At 58.3% G+C, this 19,479-nt stretch overlaps 1 protein-coding gene across 7 annotated transcripts; it reads right to left on the minus strand.

Annotated features, from left to right (window-relative positions):
- Positions 1 to 342: 342 nt before the first annotated feature.
- On the minus strand, positions 343 to 18,717 carry PLCD3 (phospholipase C delta 3). 7 transcript variants are annotated; one of them, XM_053212573.1, is made up of 16 exons: positions 18,429 to 18,443; positions 17,533 to 17,695; positions 9,304 to 9,465; positions 8,956 to 9,185; positions 8,540 to 8,670; positions 7,348 to 7,576; positions 6,690 to 6,891; positions 6,364 to 6,508; positions 4,933 to 5,085; positions 3,660 to 3,794; positions 3,406 to 3,568; positions 2,582 to 2,698; positions 1,815 to 1,981; positions 1,438 to 1,573; positions 1,213 to 1,362; positions 343 to 1,033 (listed from the first exon to the last, which is right to left on the minus strand). In XM_053212573.1, exons 2-16 carry the CDS (start codon positions 17,535 to 17,537, stop codon positions 945 to 947), a joined length of 2,214 nt encoding a protein of 737 aa, XP_053068548.1. In that variant the 5' UTR covers positions 17,538 to 17,695; positions 18,429 to 18,443; the 3' UTR covers positions 343 to 944. The 7 variants fall into 7 exon arrangements, with proteins under 7 accessions (XP_053068548.1, XP_053068547.1, XP_026904632.1 ...); XM_053212572.1 differs by lacking the exon at positions 17,533 to 17,695 and having other exon boundaries at positions 3,660 to 3,791; positions 8,540 to 8,669; positions 8,957 to 9,185; positions 18,429 to 18,717; XM_027048831.2 differs by lacking the exon at positions 17,533 to 17,695 and having other exon boundaries at positions 8,540 to 8,669; positions 8,957 to 9,185; positions 18,429 to 18,717.
- Positions 18,718 to 19,479: the final 762 nt, after the last annotated feature.

Here is a 19,479-nt window from a genome sequence, read left to right on the forward strand (position 1 = left end):
CTCCTCCACCCCTCCCACCCCCTCCCTGGCTGTTTTAGACAAATCCAAGCCCTGCTGGGGGAGGGGACCCAAGGGACTCTGCCCTCATCCCTCATGGGCCTGTGGGTATGACCTCAGAGGGCTCAGGGTGCAGCAGTGGTAAACTTGCTTCTTTATAAAAAAACTTTTTTTAACATTTATTTATTTTTGAGAGAGAGCATGAGCAGAGGAGGGGCAGAGAAAGAGTGACACAGAATCTGAAGCAGGCTCCAGGCTCTGAGCTGTCAGCACAGAGTCCAACGAGGGGCTCAAACTCAGAGACCGAGAGACGCTTAACTGACTGAGCCACCCAGGCGCCCATGCTTCTTTATTTTTTTAAACCAATGGTCTTGTTCTGTCTGCTCCAGGGCTCTTCTGTGGCACAAGTTGAAACCTACTCCCAGGTTTCCTCGGCTTTCCCTTCTTAAGACGGGAAGGGAGCTCAGGTTCAAGAGCTTGAGGGAGGAGCCCAGGAAAGCCTAGCCAGGGGAGGGCCTTCGGGGGCACTAAGGCCTGGCGTGGACTGGGGGACAAGGAGGGGGCCGGACACTCTGGGGGAAGGAGGCTGGGATGGCCTCCCCCCGGGGGGGCAGAGAGGAGTTCAAGGCTCATGTGTCTTCCTCAAATCTGGCAACGACAGGCCTCGCTCTTCACGAGCCACGACGAGGGAGTGGGCCGAGAATCCAAGGAGTGGGGGCCATCTCAAGGCTCCAGGGTTGTAGGAGAAAGCACTGATGCCTGTTCTCAGGAGGGGCCAAGGCCACCCCCCCAGCACCCACTTGAGACTGGAGTCTAGCCAGTGGGCAGGGCTAGCAGGCTGGAGGGGCTGGTCCTCCCACCACCCCTCTACTGCGGAGGAGGAGAGAGCCTCCGCCACGGGGTGTAGACTGGCACCCGAGGAACCCCAGGGTGGGTCAGTCCGGCTCTCAGAAGCGCTGGATGCGGATGTGGACGAAGAGTGTGGCTGGTGACAGTGAGGCCCCGTCCTTGGAAAGCAGGTGGATGTGGCGGTACCCTGTGGGGAGGGGGACATGCCTCAGGTTCTCTGTCCCCGACCCCACCGGGCCTGGGCCGTGGGCTCACGGACCACGTCCCACCCCTGGGCTCGGGGGGCAAGCTCTCAGAGGGGATGCAAAGCCCAGGTGAACAGGGCCTTGGAGGCCCAGACCCCCATCCCTGTCCGTCCCCACCAACCTTGCTTCAGGCTGTTGAGAGGCAGTGTAAACTGGCCCACAAAGTCATTGGGGGAGGTGGTGTCATAATCTTCTACCACGAACCGGACCAGGACCAGCTCTGGAGCCCGCAGCTGGAACTGCAGGGTCTGCCCCCAGCGGGGGTTGAAGCCTAGGGTGCAGGCCTGGCAGTCAGGAGCCAGCTGGCCCCCCGGCCCACCCTCCTCCCCCCGGCAGGCCCACCCACCATTGTTGAGCACGTAGTTGGTCTCCTTTCGAGCACAGTCTGCGGGCACCCCGTGGATCTCGACACGCACCAGGGGGTCCACGATGGAGTTTGGCTTCTCGGTGTTCAGCTTGGGCAGCTGCTGCGCAGTCAGAACCTGAAGGGGATGCAGGGGAGCTTTGGTCCAGCCCCCCGCCCCCCCACCAGGGCCCATGGCTGCCTGCCCCCTCTGTTAGGGTGGGAAGCCCCTTGCCCGCGGCACTCACCCTGAGCCTCCCCGCATGGGACTGAGACTCAGACCGCCCTCACACCAAGCCGTTCGGGCCGGCGCCCTGCAGACTAGGACCTCTCCAGAACCAGCTGGGACCCCAGAGTAGGGCTTGGTCCAGGCTGCTGACCTGGATGGTGAGAGTAGTTCTGGGGGGTCCAGGACACTCAGGGTCAAAAGTTGTGTCAGGCTGTCGCAGGCAGGCAGGTTTCAGGATGTAGCCGCACTGCCCGTTGATGAGGAAGCGGCCAGCATTGAGGTCCATCTCGTAGCCTGGTGTCTGGAAGTTCAAGGCCACTGTGGACACAGCAGGATCAGGGCAGGGGCTCTTAGTGGCCCTCCTCTCACTGCTCAGTTTCAGGGTCTCACAACCCACTCCCACTGTGGCTTAGGGGTGCATCATAGCAGCCAAGGGTCCCAGCCCCCATTGTCACCGGCCCTTTATCCCTGGTATCTCTCACGGCCAGAGGGTTGGGCTGGGCATAGGCCTGGGCCAGGGCTGGGCCCAAGGAAACCTTGGGTTTCTGTATCTCCATTTCTGCCCTCAAGGGGACCATATCCCCCTCCTTTGCTCCTTTGTTGGGGCTCAGCCTCCAGAGCCCACTCTTGTCAGTGTTGACTTAGTGGGACTGCCAGGTATGTGGGGGGGGGGGGGGGACACATGGGAATGGAGGTTTTTAACTTTTGCCTACATGAAAAATGTGAGACTTTACACTGTCAGGAAGAAATGTGTCTGATTTGTGTTTCCCCACCTACTTTCCTGACAATTATTTTAATAACTGTTATTACCAAGAAAACACATTTTTCCACCTTCTGAAAAGCTGTATGGCCCCATCACTGCCTGGGCCTCTCATGGTTCCCTGGAGGCCACTCCCTGCTCCTGCTGCCCCCACTCACCAAGCTGACAGCCTGAGTTCCACATCTCCTGGGGGCTGTAGTTGGCGGAGTTCATCCGCAGCCCCAGTGGGTAGACACGGGTCAGTTGTCGGGTATTGTGCCTGACGAAGCTGTTCCCTGGGGGAGGAAGTCGGCGCAGGATTGTGATGGCCCCTGGGGTGTCCCTCACCCAGCACCAGGGCCTGTAACCTCCTCAGCCCCAACCGCAGGGACAAGCTGGGAACAGAGGCTGAACTACCCCCACCCCGCCGGCTCCCCCTGCCCCAGGGCTGAGAGGACCTCCCAGAGGAGGCTACCAAAACCCAGAGAGAGCCAAGGACCCCTCCCACAACGCAGCACTGCATCCCAGCCCCAAATCCCCCAACTCAATGCCTGGAACGCGGGGCCCCAGGATGACAACCCGGCTCTCATCCCGCCTTGGAGGGGTCTGGGGTGTTCGCAGGCATCACCTGCTCTGGAATTCTCTCTCCTGTCCGCACACCCGCTGTGGGACTCCCCCAGCCCCGACCACGGCTCACTGATCACCCTGCACCATTACCCCTGCCTGTGTCTGGCCCTGCCACCAAGCTTGAGCCCAGTAAAGGCAGGCAGCAGCCTCCCTCCTCCCTGGGCCCTCTTCCCTCCATCCATGCTGGCCCGGTGCTGCCCACGTGCTGGGTGCTCGTTCCCTGAGCCCCGATCTGGGGGCCTCCTGACCCCTTCACTGCCCTGGAGGCCCTCTCAATCTCCTTTCCAAACACCAACTTCAGGGTACCCCCTCACCAGGAGCCTGCAGGCCTCCACGGGGCCTCCTGCCCCCAGATGCCCCACGTCCCAGCTCCTACCTGCCTCTCGGATGAGCTTCTTGGCCTTGCGCTCACTGAGGGAGCTGACCTGGCAGGGCTGGGGTGGGACCGGGTTGGGGCACAGGGTCCGCAGGCGGGTGGCACAGCAGTACACGGCCAGGGCCGACAGCTCGGGGGAGATCTGCTTGGCCTGGGAGATGAGCTTCAGGGCAGTGTTCCGGCCCCCCTGTCCTTCCCCTCCCCATGCAGCCCCTCCCTGCCCAGGCCAGGCCGGCCCAGCCAGGCCCACTCACCCGCCGCCTCTGTTCTGTGGCCTCTGCCTCTTCTTCCTCTTCGTCTTCCTCCTCCTGGTCAGACAGAATTCGACCGTCCTCGCTCCGAGCAGCTGGCAGCTTCTTCCCCTTCACCAGGACCCGGCCCTTCAGCTGCTGGAGAGGCCAGTATGGAAGGATGATGCCCTCTTGCCCCTAGGTCAGCCATTCAACCCCCACTATGTGAGGGGCTGACTGGGGGTGGGGAGCAGGAAAGAACATGAGTGATGTTTCTAATACGAAAAAATGGGCAACGACGTATAGACCCATCATCATGGGACTGGCTAGTGACGTCCCTCCAAACAGAAGACCACACAGCAGCCCTTACAATGGTTGAGGCAGCTCAAGACTGAAAGAGAAGGTGTCCTCTTCAGAAAATATCTCACATGAAAGAAGTGACTATAGAACACGAACACGTAATCATATGATCTTCTTTGTGTAACATTTGAAAGGTAGCTATGTACATAGGTATATACACATGGGAAAGTTCTGGAAAGACAGACGAGAAACTTAAAGATGGCTACTTCCTGTGAAGTTGGACAGGAGCAGAGAAAAACCCATTTTTCATTGTATATACTTTTGTACAGCTCGATTTTTTTAACCATGTTTCATGCTAATAAAAAAATCAAATCACACACACACACACACACACACACACACACACACAAAGGTGAATCAACATTCTCTGCATATTTGGATTGCGAGGAGGAGGAGAGTTTTCTCAAGGAGCAGGGGAGAAAACACAAATGTCTTGAGGGGGCAGAAAAAAGGTTCTGGGGTTCGGGAGGAAAAACCACCTTGGGCCAGAGAGCTGAGGAAATTTCTAAGGCCACGGAAGAGGTGGTTTATCACTGAGCTAGAATTCTAAGCAGGTGGCGGTGGGCAAGAGTAGATGGCTGGGAAGGGACCTTCAGGTGGAGGGGACATGTCAACCAAGGTTTGGAGGTAGGAATGGCAGAGTCTGCAGGGACTCGGTAGGGAGGCAGAGTGGGGTGGGGGTGAGGGCATGGAAGGCCCTGGGTGCCAGGTGAGGGGGTGGGGTGGCGGTGAGGTAGGGGTGGGGAAGGATGGAGGGGGGAAGCGTGACGAGACCTCGGGGTGGCAGATGGCCACTGAGCGCAGGGGCAGAGGAAGGCTGAGGCAGAGAGAAGTGAGGGGTCCTGACCCAGGGAGGTGGCACAGCAGTGGGGGATGGTGGACAACAGCCGGGTCCCCGCCCCCAACCCGGCTGGGAGTCTGGGGGGGCACTCACTACCTCTGGGGATGGCAACTCTTCGGGGTTCTGGGAGTCCAGCGCTTGTGTCACCAGCACGTCTCCCAGGATGGCGCGAAGATGGCGGGCCATGACAGCCTGCTGCTCCAGCCCGCAGTGGTTCTCAAGGGACAGGATGACAGGGTATGGGGACAGCTGGAGAGGGGGAGGGGGCAGCAGCTCAGAGCCACTTCCCCGTCCCCCTCCCAGGCTCCCCCACTACACCTGGACCCCAAGCCCCTTCAGGACAGGCAGGCAAAGGCACACTGGGGGCTGAGGAGGTGGAATGTGGGACATACTCTGGGGCCAGCGTGTCCATGAGGGAGACAGAGGGCAGATCTCCAGTCTCAGGGAAAGGGTGGTATGTCTGGGAAGCTGAGGGCAGCTGCAGAGATGGTCTTATTTTTTATTATTAAAAAAAATTTTTTTTAACGTTTATTTATTATTGAGAGACAGACCGTGAACAGGGGAGGGGCAGAGAGAGAAGGAGACACAGAATCAGAAGTAGGCTCCAGGCTCTGAGCTGTCAGCACAGAGCCCAAGGCGGGGCTCGAACTCACAAACCGCAAGATCATGACCTGAGCCGAAGTCGGACACTTAACTGACTGAACCACCCAGGCGCCCCAAGATGGTTTTGTTTTATAAATGCCCTTTATATGTTAATGACATTGACCATGTTGTTTATGTTACAAACTTTTCCCCCCACGCCAGTCTTTTTTTTTTTTTTAATTTCTTTTTAGGTTTACTTTTTTTAGTAACCTCTATACCCAACATGGGGCTCGAATTCATGACCCTGAGATCAAGAGTTGCACGCTCTTCCCACTGAGCCAGCCAGGCACCCCCAAGCCCATCATTTTTGAGGGTAAGATCTGTGTATAGCTTGACAGAAATTACAATTTTATGCAGATTCCATGCCCAGCTTCTCTGTCATGGCTTTCCCTTTGGGAGTTAGGATTAAAATGTCTTCTCTTGGGGTGCCTGGGTGGCTCAGTCAGTTAAGCATCTGACTCCTGGGTTTGGCTCAGGTTATGATCTCATGGTTTGTGAGTTTGAGACCGGTGTTGGGCTCTGTGCTGCCCTGCGGAGCCTGGTTGGGATTTTCTCTCCCTCCCTCTCTCTCTGCCCCTGCCCCCTGCTTGTGCTCTTTCTCTCTCTCTCTCTCAAAATAAATTAAAAAAAAAAAAAAAAAAAAAAAAGGTCCTTTTTACTCCTAAAGTTTTCTGCTAGACATTTTGTGATTTTAACACATTTAATAAACATGAAAGTAGGGGAAGGGAGCCTCTCAGCTTTCTTCTACCCCACTGGCCAGCTGTCCCAGCAACACTTGGTGAGTGAGTGATTCTCTGGGCAAGGGAGTTTTTTCTGGAAGGACTGATGATGGCTGGGGTCATCGGGAAGGCTCTGGGACTGGGCATGAGGGTCCTGGGAGCTCACAGTGAAGGCGTGGTCACGCACAGCCTGGACCACATCTCGGAAGAGGATCTTAGAGGTGAGGGTGTGGCCGTGGTAGATGACGGGCTCCCCTCCTGGCCCCTCCCAGCAGTCTAGCTCCACACAGCGGCACCCCTGTGCAAAGGCCCTGTGGATAGACAGACGGACAGGCAAGGTGTCCTGTGGGTGCCACAGGGCACAGCAACCGGCAGACCGAGCCAGGTAGGCACCCCCCCTCCCCGCCAGAAGCCCACGGTGAGATCTGAGCCCCATGTCACCCTCAAGCTGGGCTCCCAGATGTGTTCACCCCACCATCCCTGCTATGGTACCTAACATAGGCCTCGGTGCTGCTGGGCCCCCCGATCTGAGAGTCAGTCAGATAGGTATTGTGCGAGGAGGAGATGAAGTAGTGGGAGAGGGGCTGGTCCATGTCCTGAAACACACATGTGTGCGCTGGGTCCAGAGCAGCCCCTTCGGGTGACAACAGGTACATCATGAAGCCATCCAGTGTCATCAGCTCATGCTGCTTGGCTGCGGGGATGGGCAGAAGAGAACGTCAGGCCACAGGGAGGTGCCCCACGTCTGGCCCCATGTGCCCCCAAAGCTCACTCTACTTAGTACTAATGAGCACCTATCTACAGACTGGACTCTACTCAAGCGATGCTACTGACTTCTTTGAAGTAATCTCTACACCCACCGTGGGGCTCGAAATCACAACCCCGAGATCGAGAGTGACATGTTCTACCGACTGAGCCAGCCCAGTGCCCCCTGAAGTCATTCCACTTCATCTTCAGCCAAACCCTGTGAGGAGGGTGCACTACTATGCCATTTTACAGATGTGGCAACTGAGTCTCCAGGAGGCGAGGTAGCTTGCCCAAGATGGCATCCACTGCCAGTAATCGCAGCGCACGCTTAGCTAGAAGCCCAGACCTGTCAGATGCCAAGACAGGGCCGTGTTGACCCCCACCCTGTCTGTCAGACTGCCACCTGTCTCATTGAGCTCATAGGTGTGGATGAGCTGCTGGGCACGGGCCAGTGTGGCGCCATCCTCGCCCTGGTCCTCCAGGAACTCCAACAGCTCAGGGGCGCTCAGCACGCGGTCCTCGCCGGAGTACCGATGGAAGATCTCCTCCAACTCAGGGCGTTTCAGCAGCCGCCTCAGAAACTCCTCAATCTCAGCCCCCTCCAGCCGCTCATTGTTGGAGTGGTCGCACTCCTAGAAGGCAGCAGGGAGGAGCTCAGAGGAGCGGGTGGGGGGGGATGGGGGGGTGACACCCTGGGAAAGCTGGCCTGCATGGACACCTCTGTCACCTACAATGCTAGGAAGGCAGATGTCCCCCATTTCACGGGTAGAGAAACTGGGAGCTATCGAGGCTCTGGGTGTTGCTGAAGCTCACACAGCTGGTAAATTGCAGGGCTGGGATTCTAAGGAAGGTCGCTTGGGTTTAGTGCCTGTCCCGTATGCCCATGACCTACCCCCCCCAAAATCCAGATGTGGGAGGAAAAGCAGTGGCCCAAGGGCAGGACGAGCCGTAATTCCCCCTCCCGTGCATGCACATTACCATCCTCACAGTCTCCAATTCACACCCAGGGTCAAAGGCCAACAAATAAGTGCGACTGCACGTGGAGCAGTCCACATGGAGCTGTGGGCCCCCGTGTACCGGGGCCATGGCTCTTCTGTCTTTCAGGGTCTCAGGCTGGTCACATAGGCGTCTGCCACGTGCCCTGGCTGGGCCATCGATGCAGAGCCCACCCCCGTGCACCCCTGTCTGTGCTCCCACATGTGGGGTGTATCTGGTCACACGTGGAGGGGCCACATGGGCCACGGCGGAGGAGGATGCGCGTGTGTGCCTGTGAGCTGACTCCTACTTGCACTCCCATGTGCAAGCCGTGCGTGGTCACCTGTGCAAAGGCTGCCTGCAGACTCCAAGCAATGAAAACTATAGCTCTGCTGCTTCCTTTGGAGGTATGGGAGGACCCTCCCTGCCCCGCGCCCCGCCCCTCCTCCAGCTCTGCCTGAGGGTGAGGAATGTTCTGGGCCGGTACTCCCATCCTGGCCCAGCCGCGTCGGGGGAGGGTAAAAGGCTAACTAGGCCCAGACGGGGCCTTCCCACAGGGAGAGGCCACTCTGTCCACAAAGGATGGTGACTCAAAGGTCAGAGTGGGGGCAGGAGCCCACCTTGAAGAGGCGGTAGGCATACATGTCGTTCATGTCCACGTTGACCATTCTGAGCAGGCTCTTGATCTCCTTGAAGCTCATCTTACTGTCCTGGTTCGAGTCAGCCCGGTGCAGATAGGAGTGGATCCAGGTGTGGGTGCTCAGGAAATACCAGCAACAGCCTGGGCACCGCCCCCAGCCCACAGGTAACTGAAAGGGTCGCCACCACTGCCTGGCTCTGGGGACTCCTGGGTCTAGGGGCTGTACTTCCCCTCAGCCTGGGGACTCCCTCCCTACATGGGGCCAGGACCGAGCTTCCCAGAGACGGAGGCGGCGTCACCAGCCTCGGTTCTGAAGACTAGGGGCCCGGGCTCAGCCCACGGGGCCCCCAGACACGTCTCCCCCCATCCCCCACGCCCGGCCCCCTGGGCAGGATATTGATCGAGGCGCTCGCGCTGGCTCATGGCATCGAGGCGCGCGCGCAGCTTGGCCAGACCGCGCACCCAGCGCTGCGCCTCCTCCGGGGTGGCCGCCGCCAGGTCCAGGTTCTTGCGGCGGCCCTTGAAGGCGATGGTGAGGCAGCGCGCCGGCGGGAAGGCGCCCCCGAAGCGTCGCAGGCCCTCCGACTGGTGGCCCTCGCGGACCGCCTCGATGTGCTGCACGAAGACTGCGGGAGGGCGAGGAAGGGGAGGGGGTGGGGAGGACGGGGCACGCGCAGCCGGGTCAGGGCGGCGGGACCCGGCCGCTGTCCCCAGCCCGCCCCGCGGCCGCGCGCCCCGGCTCACAGATGTGCTGCGACGGCGCGCGCGGGATGCGCCGCTGGAACCACACGCTCAAGCCGTCCTCCTGCAGCCGGTACAGCCGCTCCTTGTGCCACGTCCGTGAGCGGATCTTGCAGAGCCGGGAGCCCCGCAGCATGGCGCGCACGTCCTCGTCCTCCGTCAGGCCTGCGCGGGAGAGAGGCCGGAGGACGTCGGGGCCCGGCCTCGCCCTCGCTCCCTCCACCCTCGTCCCGGCTGGCAGCCGGCCTGCCTTCCTGCGCCTGGAGCCTTGCAAGTCCTCACAGGCCCCTCTTCCTCTCCTTAGCGTAACTCGTCCCCAGTGGTGGGTTTGGCTATAGTCTCTTCCGCCCCAGGAACTCGCTGGCTTGGTGTGTCCCACCCAGCCGCCCTGGGGAGGGTGCCCGTACCTCCACCAAGCAGCTGCCTCCGGAGGCCCTCAGAGCAGAGCAAGCCCTCAGGCAGCGCCTGGGACTCAGGCCTCCCTAAAGGTCACCCTTTCTGCCACTCCCTTCCATCCGGGCCTCCAGACTTCAAGACCAGAATCTGCCACCAGCAACCTTTTCCCTTGACGTGAAACCCTGACCATCAAAAAGGTAGTCTCACTATCTAACCCAGATCTCTCTTGCTGCCACCCAAGCTGCTCACCTCTGCTGTCCCCCCAAGACCAGGGAGGACAGCAGAGGCCACCCTGGCTCCACGGTCATAGGCCAAGGACTCCAGGACCAGCCCTGCCCTGCCCAGCCTGCAGCCTCTTTGCATCCATCCTCTTTGTGTCCAACTGAAAGCATGGTCTGTGCCACTTGGTAGTCCCCCTTGCCCAGCCATTGTCCCAATCCCACCTAACCCCGCACGTGCTCTCCACAGTGTCCGCTTTCCTTAACAAGAAGAAATGCTTACAGAACATGTACTGCACGCCTGCCCCAACTCATGCATTCACTCGGGAGAAAACAAGTATAGAGAAGTTTAAGTGACTTGCCAGAATTCCAAGGCTACGAAGGAAGGGGTGGAAGCAGGCCTCGAACCCTGGAGGTCAAGTTCCAGCACCTTTGCCCATGGCCACGACACTGAATCCCTCTGCTCCTCTGCCCCTTCTCCTTGCTATCATGGGCACCGGGGGTGGGGGGAGCAGAACTCAAATTCAAGGGTCCAGGGAGGCAAATCCCACCTCTGTCACTTCCAAGTTACACAGCCTGGGTGGCAGTAACCTGAGACTGCTCTAAGCCTCATGTTCTCTGTGCACAGAATGAAGGCCACAGTAGTACCTCCTGCAAAATCCAAACTTCAGTCAAGATGCTGCCCTGCTCTGATTTGTCTCATTAGAGGTCAATACCAAGGGTTTACGAGCCAGGGGACAACAGAAAGAGTGGGAATCCGGCATACTGGAAGGAGGAGGGCAGCCAGGAATGGATGAGGGCCCAGAGTTTCCAGAGAACAGGAAGCTGGATTTCTATGGGAAGCCTCCAGATTTTTCAGTGCTGGCAACCAAATCAAATTGAAACAAAAAACCCCCTAAAACACCACGGTATGGGCCAAATGAACAGGACAGTGGGCCTCTCTTCCTCCCTTTATTTTAATTTTTTTAACATTTATTTATTTTTGAGAGACAGAGCGAGACAGAGCATGAGTGGGGGAGGGGCAGAGAGAGGTGGGTACACAGAATCCAAAGCAGGCTCCAGGCTCTGAGCTGTCAGCACAGAGCCTGACGTGGGGCTCGAACCCGCAAACCACGAGATCATGACCTGAGCCGAAGTCGGACGCTCAACCAACTGAGCCACCTAGGCACCCCCCTCCCTTTATCTTATCAAGTCCCCAATACTGGCTTTGGCTCTAGGCTTTGTGGCACCAAGACCCCTGCTTGTTGTAAACTCTGGCCTGTGGAACCAAGTCTACATCCCAGGACATTCCTCTCTCATTCTCTTGGAACCTTTGTAGGATCCTTCTTGCTTCTCTTCCTCACACAGGAGTCCTTCAGGGACCAGCTCAGACACCATCTCCTCCAGGGAGCCTTCCTTGGTTTGTCCTCAAATGGGCATTCTCCCTCCCTGATCACCAACAGCACTTTTTACTTTAACTAAAACAAACACCCCACCTAAATTGTAATTTCGGTCAACTTTAATAAACCCAAGGACAGGGATGAAGTCTCATATCTGCACTACAGTGCTCATCCCAGAGCCAGACTCACAGCCAGTGTTTTGATAGGGGAGGCAGATGTACCAGCAATTGGGGGAACTAAATTTATGCTGCCCCATGCCCTACCCTATCTGTCCTTTCCTTATGGGCCAGGGTTTCTGAACCCTGGCTGTGATCAGAATCAGCTGGAGGGGTTTGCAAAATTCACAGCCCAGAGATTCTTGTCTGGCAGGTGTGGGTTGGGACTTGGGTATCTATGTTTAAAAACCTATCCTGTGACTTTGAGGGTGACTATGACTGAGAATCACGGCCTCAGGGCCAGGAGGAGAAACCTACCATCCAGAGGAGCCTATAGGCCCCCCTTGGGTTAGCCTGTGGCCCTAATGGCTCTCGGGATTTAGACGAGCCCCCTGGGTCAGTGCCCATTTGGTGCCCCCTAGCTAGGAAAGCTTGTCCTTTCCAGACAAGGAGCTAGAATGTGGCAGGCACCAAGCCAAGAGACTCACCAGACCCTCAGCCCCCTACACCCACATCTGGGCAGCTTCTGAATTCCTTCAGCCTGAGAAGCAATGGATTGGGGGGCAGGACATTCAGCAGAACCTGTAATGCCACAGCAACCAAGCCTGCCCCTCCTCTACCTCCTCTCAGTGGGAGAGGAACCCCTATTCCCCTGACAACCAGGCTCTGCAGCTGGGGCCACCTCCCCTGACCCCGCCATCCTTCTGATGCCAAGCCCATAGTTGGGGAGGGTGGGGAGAAGGGGGACTGGTGAATGACTAAGGCCGGAAATGGAGGTGAGTCACTGAGGGCCTGCTTTGTCCTGAGTCTTCCGCAAACAAAACATCGCGATGGGGAGCCTGAACTTCTGATCAGCCCTCCACTGGGACAGGTTCCCACGTTGAGAGGGCCCTTGCTCCTGACCTTCCTCCCCGGCTCCTCAGGAGCCTGTTGGGGGAAAGGGTGACGTTCTAGTCTGCCTGCCCAACTGGCACTGGCCCCTGGACCACACTGCTCCTTGGACCACACTGCCCCCGCCACCCCCACATCCAATGGAAAAGCCAAACAGAATGGGAGTTCAATGCCAGGCCAAGCCAGGTGCTGAGTCCCTGGGTAGGTGACATTATTTCCCCATTGCTTGAGCTTCTGACCCCTGAGAGAGTGAGAGGATTAGGGTGCCAGACAGGAAGGGCAGGACCAACGGAGGTAAGGGGGTGAGGTCAGACCTCGGGCAGTGAAGCTAGGAGGCACCTGGCTCTCTGCCCAGGCACCCAGTAAACATTTATAGGTCCTGCCAGGCCCCAAACACACAGATGTTTCCTCAACCTCATTCCTACCTGCTTGGAGCAGGTGTGCATCCTGTCTGCCTCTTGTGGTTTCCGTGGGTTATCTATCTAAACATCTCTGCCTTGAACCTGGAGCTGGGCTGGGCCAGTGCTGTGGCCACCTTGACTGAACAGATGGAGTAATAATCATGAAATAACAGCACTAAAAATGATGAACAACAGTCAAAAGATAGAAGCAACCCAGAGGTCCATCAACAGATGAATGGATAAGCAAAACGTGGTATAGACAGACAGTAGAATATTATTCGGCCATAGAAAGGGGGAAATCTGGTCTCACCCTGCAGCCATAAAAGGACAGTATATGATTCCACTTATATGTGGTACCTAGAGTAGCCAAATTCGTAGAAATGGATTATATGTCACATATCCCTCAAAAAAAAAAAAATTCAGAGACAGAACGTAATTAGAGGTTACTAAGGCCTAGGGGAAGGGAAGAGGGGGGAAATTACTGGTTAACGGCTAAAGTTTTTGTTTAGGGTAATGGAAACATTTTGGAACTAGCCCAACACTGTGAATGCATAACATTGCGAATATAATTAATGCCACTGAATTAGCCACTTCAAAATGGTCAAAGTGGCCAACTTTATTATATATTTTTTGCCACGGTTAAAAAAAATAACAACGCAATATGCCAGAAACCATTGTATACTTTGAAGGGGTGAATTGTATGATATGTGAATTAATATCTCAATAAAGCTGTTCAAGGGGCACAGAGCAATTAACTTATCCAGGGTCCTGGGGCGGCAGGTGGTGGAACCAGGATAGATTGAGAGTTGGGGGGTACCTAACCCCCTGAAGGGCTGTGTGTGGCTGGAATGAGCTAATGCACATGGTGCACTCAGTTTAGGGCCCGGCCTACAGTAGGCACTCGATAAATTATAATAAAGGAAAGCGAGGCAGTGGCCCCGGAGGGAAGAGGGAGCCAGGTATTCCCATAAGTCTGTCCTTGTCAGTCTCATGGCCTCCAGATGGGCCCTTCTCCAGCCTCGTTCAGTGTTGTCAGTGGGGCTCAGACACCTTCTCTAGGCCAACCGCTCATCTCAGCCCTCAGAGACAGGCCACGGGAAGGTGGAGGAATGGACAGGCCCAGTGTCCCAACTATCACCTTCAGCCCGGGCGGTTTGGTCTGTGTGTGGTCTGAGGCCTGAGCAGTTCTGGGTCAGCGGCCAAGGTCGAGGGCAGGAAACTGTCTCAGTGGCAGAGCTGGAAGGGGCCATGGGAAAGTCAAGTCCATCTCTGATCCTTAATGTCCCTTTTTCATAGATGGGCCACTGGAATTATGAGAGGGTAAGCTGGGTATGCGGACAGGGTAAGTTGTGTATGCGGACAACAGTGTGGGTTACCCAAGGCAAGGGGGGACGCAGGGGCAGTGCAGTGGGTGGGCAGGGGCCAGGGCAGACCAGCAGTGGGGGTGAGGATGGGGCTGCTGTGTGGCTACAGCGTGTGTAGACAAGAGGGGTAATAGGTAGGCAGCAGGGTGTGAAAAGGGTAGGTCTGCAGCAAAGGTGTGTGTGTAGGTTGGTGTGTGCATATAGGGTGTGTGCGTGTGTGTGCGTGTATGTGTGTGTGTGTACGCGTGCTTGCTCCAGTGCACACACGGGAAGGGTACACGGGGCTCCAGCAGGAATGTGAGACATGCAGGGAACAGCAAAGGCCGACAGCTTCATGCCAAGTGGGGGAGGAGAGGAAGAGAAGCTTTTCCTGGTGGCTCTGGGAGGGAGTATCCAAGGCGAGGGGTCCCAAACACCTTCCCACCCTAATCCTCTGGCCAGCAGGCAGCCCCAGCTCTTCAGGTATCCAGCGTGTCCCCCTGGCCTGGGCTGGCTGCCACACCTGGGGCCAGAGCCCGGTGGAGCTCAGCGCCAGAGTCCATAACATTCCTGGGAGAGTCAACAAAGTCAGGAAAGGCAGGCAGTGCTTCCCCAGTCCCTGGCTAGACGCAGTGCGACAAAGGTGGTGGCACCCTTCCCGGCAAGGCCAGAACGAGCATGAAGCCCATTTGGGGGCAGAGGTCGTAGGAGGGGGCACAGCATGCCCCCGGCTCAGACAGAATGGCCTCCGGGGCCCAGGCCCCACCCCACCCCCCGCCAGGCCAGGCACCTGCCAGGACCCCCAGCTGCCAGATCCACCCACGGCAGCCCCACTCACCCTGCAGAAGACGTCCTGGGCAGGCCATGGGGAGAGCCCCCTTGCCCCTGTGGCAATCAGTGGTGCGTGCAGGCTGGGGAGGAAAGGGAGCAGAATTCTGCCCACTCAGTGCTCTGCTTGCTGGGAGGATTAGGGGCAGGGCGGGGCATCAGGGGCACAGGCACAGACAGGGGCTCTGGGGAGACAGGGTTGTCAAGATAAAATTCAGGGTGCCCAGTTACATTTGAATTTCAGATAAACAACGAGTCATGTTTCAGTATAAGTTTGTCCCAAATCATTTGTTTGTTTATTTGGAATTCACATTTAACGGAGCATCCTGTATTTTATTTGGCAAGCCTATGAGGACACCTCTAGAGGCTGGCAGGGCCTCTGTGGGGGATGGGAGTAGCAGGCCATCTCCAGGCATCAATCCCTCACTCATTCACTTAGACTCTGTGCCAGGCGCCTGGGTTCAAATCCTCTCGCAGCTACTTCCCAGCTTTGAACTTCTCTGAAACTCAGTTTCTCACTTGTAAAATGAGGCTCAAGGTACCGCAAACCTCAGACAATTGTGGGCATTACATGAGCTAATATGTGAAAAGCGCGCTCGGCATAGTGTTATAAATGTGTTAATTAGTATTCATTAATTCTGGCAGTAAAGAGCCACCATCGAAAACTAGGCTTTGGCGGCTGCCTCTCAGCCCTGTGGGCCTTGGCTGGTGACTTCACCCTCTCCACCGGGTCTGCACCAGTGAGGACAGCTGCAACACCTTTCCCCCTCCCGCCCCGCCCCCACCCCCTGGGGTGCCAAGGATTAAGTAGGTTCTGGACTGATGCAAGCTCAGCACTATGTCTGGCCTCACTGAACTCAAGCTCTCTCCAGATATTCTCTGGCTTCCTGGGGACAGGCTAAGCCCGCAGCACCCCCGACAGGGGGAAGGGACAGGAGAAGGACCCCAGGCTCCACAGATGATTCGCACTCAGTGTGGGAGTGGTGTTCCCCCCAGGATGGCCTGAAAGGCCCTTTCTTTTCCTTGGGCCTCTTGGAGCCTTCGACCTCCAGGCCACTCCCTGCCCTGGTCTCTTGAGGGGACCTGAAATAAAATCTGTTCCCTGTTAGCCTAAGGGGTGTGGCCACAGGGGGCCATCCTGGGAGGAGCTGGGGTTGCTGTGGGAGGGGAAGCTACCTAGGTGCTGGGCCTAGGCCTTGATGGCCCGAAGGGCCAGGCCCCAGGACACCTGGGTGTGGTCTCCACCCTGTCCCTGGAGTCAGTAAGGCCCAGGGAAGCTGCATTCCCCAGAAACTGGACATTCCTTTCTTGGCAGTCACTCAGCAGGACAGGGCAGTGGTGGGAAGGGAGGACGGCCCAGGTGACATTCTGACACCCACATAGTTCCTGATGGTGTCACGGTGGGGGATGCCGTGAGCTCCCGTGCCGCTTTACTCAGCCAGTGAGCGCTGAGTCCCGGGCTCGGCGGTAATGATTTGTCTTCAAGTGTCTCTTGCTACTAAACTGCGTGCTCCCCGAGGGCTGAGCGCTGTGCTATTCATCTCTGGCGCCCTGGCCCCTGGCACAGCGCCCGTGGCACACTGATAGGGCTAAGCAGATATGTGTGGAATGAAGAAGCAGGCAGGTATGCAGGGGCATCACCCCAGCCCTCCCAGCAGCCACAGCCCCTGTGGTGGCTGACTCCTGGAACTGCTTCTCTGGCCCAATGCCAGCCCTGGACGTCTCGGTGGCACCTCACCTCCCCACGGCCACCCTCCTCTCCCCAAGGCACCGCTGCTCCTCAGCCCAAAGAATGACACTGCCATTCACCGGAGACACCTTTCAGATCCCACCGACTGCAGAGTCCAGCCCAGTCCACCCCCTAGGTGGTTCTGGAATCACATTCGGGCTGCACCAGCCCAAGTCTGAGCACCACCATGGCTTGACCAACTGATTCCCCAGCCTTCCTCCTCTGGGTCTCCCCGATTCCCCCCACCTATGTACAACATGCCCCTGCTCTGCACAAGCCCTTCCTCCTGCCTGAGGCCCCTGGGGGCTCCTACTGGCCTTTTAAGGAGGGGCCTTGAGGACACGGCCCCCACCTGCCTCTCCCCTGGGCCTCCCTCCGGCTCTGGGGTGCCGCCGGGGCTCTCGCTGGCTCCCTAGCATCTGACTTCCCTCTCCCTTCCTAGCCTTATTTCTTTGCTCCATTGTCTGACCTCCTTGCCGAAGGGCCAGAGCTGTGTCTATCTTGTTTGTTGCTGAATTCCAGGACAGAGCATACCGTAGGCACCCAATAAATGTCTGCTGAATGCATGAATGATTGGACAGGAGGGCAAAGATCACGTGTCTTAGTCTCCTTAAGGAGAGTGTCAGGCTCTCTCAGACATAGTCAACGCTCTCAATCAATTCCGATCGAATGAGTGACAGGAGGTAGAGTAAAAACAAGTGGGGGCAGTATCTAAGAGAAGGCAAGACGGGCAGCTGGCACCCCTGATTCACACTGATCTCTTGGGCAGCCCTGCCCTGTTCCCCCAGCCCCACACCCCACCTCTCCATCATTAACTATTTACGAACAGCCCTTCCAACACACCACTTCAGTTTCATGGTGCTTTACATTTTTATAAAATACACACACACACCTCATTCAAGCCACTCAACCAGCCAGTCGGTCACACTTTGCTCAGACTCTGAGAGGGTCGCAGGGGCAGCGTGGCTGGGCACAGCCACCATGCCAGCCTTTGCCCTTAGCAAGCTGTGGGGTCATTGGCAAATTCTTCGCCTTCTCCGAATCAGTTTTCTCATCTGTGAAAGGGGAATTATACCGGGTACCTCTCAGGAGGGTGAGGAAAATTGAATGATGCCACCGATGTAACTACCCGGGGCCAGGCCAGTCTCTGGGAGATGCTTAATAAGCCACAGTTACATTTCTTCCCTGCAGTGACTTCCCCCAAACCTGAGCCGGGAACTCTGCCCTTCTGACTCCAAGGGCAGTATTCTCACCAGTTAGACCAGTCCTACCAGTGCTATGTGGCTGCTGCAACCCCTGTGGGGGCTGCAGGGTTGGAGGGCTGGCTTGAGAGGCCGGCCTCCCCCACAGCTCTCCTGCCTTCCTAAGAGCGGCCAAGAACCCGGGATGCCCGGGGGGCGCCCGCAGACCCGAGACGGCATAGGGTGTTGGGGAGGCGAGTGAGGGACACCCCAAGCCTGTCTCTCCCACTCTATTCACCAGGTCCTCGGAGACCCCCCCCCCCCCCATCCGCGCCCAAACGCCCATTCCGGCACGCCCCGCGGGCGCCTCCTGGTGGGAAGCAAAGGCCACCCGGGCGCCTCGCTCTTCCCGGGAACGTCGGGTGACCCCAGGTATGACCACCCCCCCGCCGGAACGGTGCTGGCATTCCAACCGTCGCCCGGCTCCACACAGCCCCTCGCTGCTGGGAAACCCGCGACGGCTCGCCCGCACACCCCGCCCCCCCCCCCCCCAGACGGACCTCTGGGCGGTCGGCGCCCACCCGAGCCGCCCCCGCCGGTCACTGACCCATCTTCTTCAGCGCCCGCAGCCCGGGCCTCTTGGTGTCGCCGTCCGGGGGTGCGAGCAGAAGGGGCGCCGCAACCTGGGCCGCCACCGGGGGCTCCTCGGGCCGCCGGCGGCAGCTCCTCCAGCGGCCGCACAGCATGGCTCGGTGAGGCCGGGGCCGGGCCCGGGGTCTGCGCGCGGGGACAGGGCAGCGGGGGGCGCCGCTCCGGCCCGGCCCCGGCTCTGTGCGCGGTCCCGAGCGGAGAAACTTAGCGGCGCCGGGAGGGAGTCGGGGGGAGGAGGTGTCGGGAGCAGGGAAAGAGGGAGGGACGAGGTCGCGAGAAGGAGGGACGGGGAGGGAGGGGGCGGAGCCGAGGACGGCGCGGGGGAGGCGTGGGGCGGTGGCGGGGAGCTGGGTGGCGACCCCAGGCCGGGAGGTGCCCCTTTGCGAGGTGTAGGAAGGGAAGGGGGCCGGCTCGCGTCCCCTCTCCCTGCCCGAGCCCCCGGCTCTTGAGTCCGCCTCCCCATTCTCCTCCCAAATCCTCGGATCCCGGCCGCACAGATGACGGGAGCCCCTGTTGGGGGGAGGGGGCGGCGGAGGAGGCGAGGATTGCCTTCTGGCACACTCTCCTTTCTCTGCACCCTGACTCGATGTGGACTCAGGACCCCTCCCTCTTCACCTTCCCCTTCCCCGTCCCGCAGGAGGCCTCAGAAGGGAGCCAGACTGGGGGCCAAATCTGCGGGGCGGCTCGTCCTGGGCCAAGGGTCCTCGGACCGGCCCGGAAAGCCGAGAGAACCCCAAGAGCTGAGCCAAGCAGGAGGGCAGCCCCAAATGGAGGGGTGGGAGAGCGGGAGGTGGTGGTTGGGGGTAGGAAGGCTCTGGCTGTGATGTCATTGGATTAACCCTCTCGGCATCAGGTGCCAGCCCCTCGGTCTCAAAGCTGACTGGTCTGGGGGAGATGGGGTGGCACTAAGTCATTAGAATCCCCGGCAGAACTCCGGTTCTGGGTTCGAGGTTTGGAAGCATTAGCGTCCCAGTGGGCGTTCGATTGCCCCGGACGGCCGCCGCACC

Source organism: Acinonyx jubatus, chromosome E1 (genome assembly GCF_027475565.1).
Source record: "Acinonyx jubatus isolate Ajub_Pintada_27869175 chromosome E1, VMU_Ajub_asm_v1.0, whole genome shotgun sequence".
NCBI classification, from domain to species: domain Eukaryota; kingdom Metazoa; phylum Chordata; class Mammalia; order Carnivora; family Felidae; genus Acinonyx; species Acinonyx jubatus.